Source organism: Humulus lupulus, chromosome 2 (assembly GCF_963169125.1).
Source record: "Humulus lupulus chromosome 2, drHumLupu1.1, whole genome shotgun sequence".
Classification (NCBI taxonomy): Eukaryota; Viridiplantae; Streptophyta; class Magnoliopsida; order Rosales; family Cannabaceae; genus Humulus; species Humulus lupulus.
In genome coordinates this window covers 70,442,748-70,449,303 of record NC_084794.1, presented here as the reverse complement: position 1 = coordinate 70,449,303, position 6,556 = coordinate 70,442,748, and the positions used below count along the sequence as shown (strand labels likewise).

At 31.0% G+C, this 6,556-nt stretch overlaps 1 protein-coding gene across 1 annotated transcript; it reads right to left on the bottom strand.

Annotated features, from left to right (window-relative positions):
* Positions 1-337: 337 nt before the first annotated feature.
* On the bottom strand, positions 338-4,249 carry LOC133817997 (uncharacterized). The gene is made up of 5 exons (XM_062250671.1): positions 3,573-4,249; positions 2,195-3,480; positions 1,036-1,419; positions 714-949; positions 338-617 (listed from the first exon to the last, which is right to left on the bottom strand). Exons 1-5 carry the CDS (start codon positions 3,743-3,745, stop codon positions 366-368), a joined length of 2,331 nt encoding a protein of 776 aa, XP_062106655.1. The 5' UTR covers positions 3,746-4,249; the 3' UTR covers positions 338-365.
* Between the last annotated feature and the right edge of the window lie 2,307 nt (positions 4,250-6,556).

Genomic DNA, 6,556 nt, shown 5'->3' with positions numbered 1-6,556 from the left:
AAACTAACAAGTCGTATTCTTTCTTTTTCTTTTCTAAGTGTAAAATCAATTTTTAGGCTGTTGTAGATGACTTGTCACCAAATCTAATCCCTAAGCACATTATTCTATTGTGCCAAAAAGAGAGCACATCAAAGATGGAACTATATATCCATCCATATTATATATATATATATATATATACATGGTCAAAGTATTCACAATTGTGAGGTTTCAATATTAAGCAAACACGGGTGCGGTGCTTTTCTTGACCAATATTTTGAGTTCAATTAATGGGGCACATAAGTTTAAATAGTGAGTACGTAGATAAGGATATTGGAGCAGCAAGGTAAAAATAAGGTGATCTAAAAATTAAACCTTTATTAACATCAGCAAGGAAATAACAAAAATGAAGGTTCTACATGTATTTTTCTCTTAACAAAATTGATCTTGCTTAGCTTATTGTGACACCAAACAAGTTGATCTGTCGTTATCCTTGACATGTTTAGAACTCTACACACTAATCTCATATCTACTTGAGAAAAGAAGTAAAGGTGATCTGAGCCATCATCTTGGTGCTTTTGGAATTTCCTTAGTATGCAATGTCCACTCCTCAACAGCTCTTTAAGTTTCTTCTCTTTCTGTATATGATTAGAAAAACACAATACAAACACTTAATGAACTATGATTCACTTCTCATTCTCTTACCAAACAATAAAAAGTAAAAGCTAAATTACCTTTTGGAGCTCTGTTTGAACAGTTACTAAAAGATCAGAATCTGCAGGGTCTTGAAGCTCTACTTCTACTACTCCTCTACGATGCTTTGGAGCTAAATTCTGAGCATACTTATCAGCCCTTATGAATCTCCAGATGGTTCTTATTGACTCTTCCAAAATCTCTAATATCATGTCACTTGTAATTGCATCACTATCTTTTCCTTTTCTTCTTGCTCTTTTTCTTTCTTTTGAGTCTTCTGCAATATGTTTAAAGTCATTTTAACACTACTTCAATTGAAAACTAACATTTAAAAAACTTGGAAAAAACTTATTAAGTGGTCACCTCTTATGACCGGTACTTGTAGAAGATTTTTCATTACACACCGATTCTTGACATAATTCTCCATCCTTGGACCTTGAAAAGGCTCATTCTCTATAAACCTATGCAAGAGAACCTGAAACTGTTGAAATTCACCGGCAACTTCGTTGTATTGGCGCCATACATAAGGGTCAGCTTCCCAAATCTCGAAAGCCTTTTCGTATTGCCATTGAAGGAATTCCCAAGAAAGACACAACTGTCCAACGTATACCATTTCCAAATCAGTCTGCAATTCTCGCATGAACTTCACCATTTGGTCGGAATGAGGCTTTTTTCTTTTGTGTCTCCAGAAAGTTGAGGACTTGGGGCTCCACAACGAGTGAAGTGGGTCCTTTGATTGAAGAAAGCCTATTGATTGTTCATAATACAAATTAGATATGTGTTATAATTAGACATGGGTTCTAATAGGGTATAGAGTTATAATTAGCAATATGCATAAACCAAAAATGACTTTAATTACAAAGTTACAAAAAAGCAATAAAGAATGAGAAAGCTCACTGGAGCACTAGCATAGCCATTTGAGCACCAGCATTATCATGGTGACAGAGAATTCAGAGTTAGGTAAAGGCTCCATACCATGATTAGAAAACTTTATAAATGAAAAAGAAAAGCTATCCTTGGTATTTCTACCTTCAACAAAGATTAAATTTAGGACTCGTTCATGGCTATACGAGTCTTGTGAAAAAAGATCACAAGTACTTGGGTTTGGTAGAGTTGTAACATAGAAACCTTTTCTCATGGAATCGTTTTCTTAAAAGTTACAAAGTACACATAATATTGCTGACAATGTATATCTACTTCCTCCAACTTAAAAACTATAATCACTCTAAAATGAGATAAAAACAGCTACACATACATATACCATTGCCAACCAACTAACTAGATTGAGTGGGTCCGACTGTCCCCAACATAGGTAGGTTTTGATAATCAAACCATTTTATTAAGCTATAAAGAAAAGTTTTAAAGATCATCTGTCCTTAGTTAAGTCACGGATAGACATTGTCAACAACCCAAAAGTAAGAAGAGAATAAGAAAGAAGAAACCAGCATATATAGTATGAAAACAATAGTAACAAAAAAAGAAAAAAAAAACAATTAGTGAGAATTGGTAAGAATTAACTGACCTAACGCGTACATCTTCTGGTAATTAAGAATGTCGAGTTTTCTCATACGTTCTCTGTAGCTCTTATAGAACTTGTGAAGCTCGTTCAATTTATCTCCATGGTGAAACTTCTCATCAATCTTCCAAGGCTTCAAATCCTCTGTTATCTTTGGTGACTCAGATTCTTCAAGAATGGTGGGCAGTCCCGTGGCTCTCACTTTTCTAAGCTCCATTTTCAGCTGCTCAACCAATTCTTGATGTTCCCATAACGATTCCAATCCATTCGAGTCGTCACTGTCGTTAACCGAAGCATTTTCTTCATTGGGTTTTTCAGAATCGTCTTCACCATTCCCCTGTTTGGCTTCCGATTCCTCCGTTTGGGACTCGTTACTGCAACAAAAGTCTTTCCCGGAAAACTTTTCAGACTCCACTAACTTCCGAAGCTCTCCGAGAATGTCTTCGTCGTCATCATCATCATCATCATCATCGAAATCTAACTCGCCTTTCTTTGACTCCAAGTTCCCACCTTCGATTTCAAAATCCATATCCGAGAGAAAACTGTCACTGGTTGAATCAATAAATTGACTCATAAATGAGAATTCAAGGCTGGACGTAATGGACTCCGAGTCAGAATCTGAACCCATATAGTTACTTTCTGACAGAAACTTATCTCCCTCCTCATTAATATATTCTGCTTCTGGAAAGTTGTTTATGTCATTCTCTGAATGGACTTTCCCAGAATTAGAATCTTCTTTAATGGCATTAAGCTCCTCTTCGTTTTCCTCTGATTCCAGTAGTTGCTTCCCGAAATCGTTTTGGGACAAGAACCCGGAATGGATAGCCTCCCCAAGTTTCAACGAAGAATCTCCATTAGGGTCTGCAAATAACTCCTTGACAGAAAAGTTTGAAACTTGAGCTTCCTCAACGAAAAAGCTAACGTTTTTCCCAGAAAGAAAATCATATTTATTGCTAAAAACTTTGACTTCTGGTTCCTCCTTGGAATAACAGCTAAGCTTACTATCCCCAGAACAAAACTGGTTCTCACTCTTGCTTGGTGGGGAAGAAGAGCTCGCAAAATCACCATTCCCTGCATGGCTTTTACTGAATTCTTCATAAGTCGGAAACTTAAATATGAAACCAAAATGGTGTTTTGAGTCTTTTGACGAATCATCTTTGCCCTCCAAACCTTCATCTTCCGAAACCTCAGGGCTTAGCTGCTCAATCAAATCTTCTGGCTCAATGAGACTCGAACCAATTCGGTCAGCTTTACAAGAACTGTTCATCTGTGATGAATCGTTTTTAATGTATCTGAAGATAAAAAAACAAAACAAGAAAACCCCACTTCAGTTATCGAATAAATAGTAGAAAATTAAGGGCCTGAAAATCAGAACAGTTGGTACCTGTAAAAAAATTTGGTGAAGAACCTGAATAGAATGAGTAGAAGAGAGGAAACAGAGACCCAAAAAGAGGAAGAAAAGAGGGACATCTTTGTACGAAAAGAGGCATTAGTAGAAGCCATGTTTACAAAATCAAACTGTGTACAGAATACAAACTTGAATATTGGGCCACCCATCAATTAAATCCATCAGTGTCTTTATTTCATTCTGAAGCAAAAAACGAAAGAAGAGACTAGTCCATAGGCACTTCGATTCCCACGTTGAAATTTTCCAAAGGAAAAACAGAGACAGGTAAGCGGTAAAAGAGAAGGAGAGAAAGGCCTGAAACCAAAAACTTGTGCATGGGAAACGATTCAGTGAGGGAGAAATCCGACCTAATTGGGGGGAATTTTTTCAGGTCAGGTGGGATTACAAGCAACAGAAAAGAACATGTCAGCGAACTTGGTCTTTCATAGAACTAATCTTTCGGTTGCTTAGAGCCTTGGAATACTCAGGACCGTTATGTCTGTAATCGACCATAATAGAATATAAAAATAGAATAATTACAGACTTAACATGACATATATATGTATATAAAATTTGTATGTATATAAGTTGAGGGGTCTGTGTTTTGGGTTTCCTTTTTCCATGCGCACTAGAGGAGAAGAAGAAAATTGGGCAAAATTGAAAGTTTACGTCTTTATAGTGTTTCTTTTTTAATATGCTTATTAGTTTGTTATTTATTACTTAATACTTATCATAATAAAACAATGTCAATGACCACTTTCTTTCTTCTATTTTTTTTAGGAAAATGTAAAATTTAGACCGACTTGTAAATGCACTAATTTTCTAATTTGTGGTGGAGGTCGGTGGAGTTTTTGGGGAATTTGAGGATACAGTTAATCATGGTTTGATTTTGTAAATAAACATAAAGAAAAAAAAAGGACTTTACACAGAGAGAATCATTTTCTTCGTTCACTTTTTTAAGAAACTTTTCTCACACTTTAAAGACTAGTTTCTTTTATTTCCTGACGAAGTTTCTCAGAAGTAAATACTTTCCCATTTCAATAAATAAATAAATACTTTCCAAATTTTACCTTTTCACAATTTTAAACTAATTGATTTTGGTAGTAATTTCCCATAAGAAGAAAAAGGGTTTTGTATTAGGGGAAAATGAGGGAGGGTTTGGTTTGGTAATGTCACCCCATTGGGAAGGTTATAAAATCATAAATTGTAAATGAATGTATTTCACACGCCATCACAGCTAAATTCTATTTACACCTCCCAACTCAACTAAACACTAACTTTTTGGTACCACACAAATTACAGCATATTCCCCATGACTAAATTTATGATATCTTTCACAAGTTTTTTTTTAATATAGTTTGATAGAGGATAGTATGTACTTTTATACAATTTTAAATGAAATAATTGTTTGGTTCGATCTCATGAATCAATATCAATATCTTATAAATCAATTTCTTTTTACTATTACTATATTTTGTCCTAAGTTATGTCCAATTAATGATATTTATACACATTTTCTAAACTTAAAAAATTGTGGATTTTTATTATGTCGTACTCATATATATAAGTAGCATCCCAATAATGTTCTTTATTTTTTTTTAAATATAACTGTATTAAAAATAACCAAACATTAAAATAGTCAACAATTCCAGTCATACTTTCTATTTTAAATTAAAAATATACATAATTATGTATTATTTTAAACCAATAAATTTATTTTTTACAAGTGTTGGAGACTTTTTATATTTAGAGAACAAAAAAAGGTGAATATGAAAATGGTTAAATTATAATAGTTGTGCATATACTTCTTAAAAGAGAGTCAATTTGGTTTATTCTGTATTTTCGTTTAGTATGTACATTATTATTATATTAAAAAAATGTGAAAGAATATACTTCCAAAAAAAATGCTAAATATATTAATATTTATACTCTCACGTGAACTTCAAAAAATATTAAATAACAAAAAAGTAAATAATATACACATATCGTATGGATAAAGAATATAAAAGAGAGTGCAACAGATAATTTACTTAGCACTCCTCTACTTCCAAAAGCAGAAAAAGAGTTAAAGAATAATTAGGAGCAATTTTCAAAGAAAATGTCAAACTAAGCATTAAAAAGCATAATTACATGTATATTAGTAAACAACACAAAAGAGCTTAAATAAGAAATCAATTGATTACCCCTAAAGCCTAAATCTGAATAAATGATATAAATGTAATACATTACATGCATCCATCAATAATCAATTCATGATGAATTGTAACACAGCGATATATTATATAGCTTAATTGTTTTGTAATTTCAGGTCATACCTTTAATGGTAAATTTCATTGATTTTTAAACACAATTACATTAGAAAATGTTACAAAATTTTTTAAATAGTAATATTATATTTTTATATACTAGATACAAACAATATATACATTTATTTAGTTTTATTTATAGAACTTATTAATTATTTTTAATAAATTTATATTAATGTCATATAAATTTTAAATAAATATTATATTTTAATTAAATAATTTATTTATTTATGTTTAAGTTTATGTTTGTTCTAGTTTTTAAATTTGGGAATGACAATAAGAGATTATATATTATATATTTAATATAATATTAAATATTATACGTGGATTTTAAATTTAAGTTTCTTGTTAGTTTTTTTTAAAATAATTTGTTGCTAATTGACAGTAGATTATATTATATGTTTAATATGATATTATTCTAATAAGTGAGTTTAAGTTTAATTAAATTATATTTAATTTATAAAATATATGATTTTATTATTTTTTAAATAATTGTCATTGTAAAATATCTTATTTTAATTTGTTTAATTATTTATTATTTTTAAATAATTATCATTGTAAAATATCTAAAAAATATTCTATTTTAATTTGTTTAATTATTTATTATTTGTAAATAATTATTATGGTAAAATATCTCAAAAATATCTTATTTTAATTATTTATTTTATTTTATTT

Bases quoted from the DNA above. Each gene is read 5' to 3' on its own strand.
- LOC133817997 (XM_062250671.1), bottom strand. From the start codon at position 3,745: ATGGGTGGCCCAATATTCAAGTTTGTATTCTGTACACAGTTTGATTTT. The intron at 3,481-3,572 runs GTACCAACTGTT...TTTTATCTTCAG, and splicing joins TTCACCAAATTTTTTTACAG to ATACATTAAAAACGATTCAT. The intron at 950-1,035 runs GTGACCACTTAA...AACATATTGCAG, and splicing joins ACAAGTACCGGTCATAAGAG to AAGACTCAAAAGAAAGAAAA.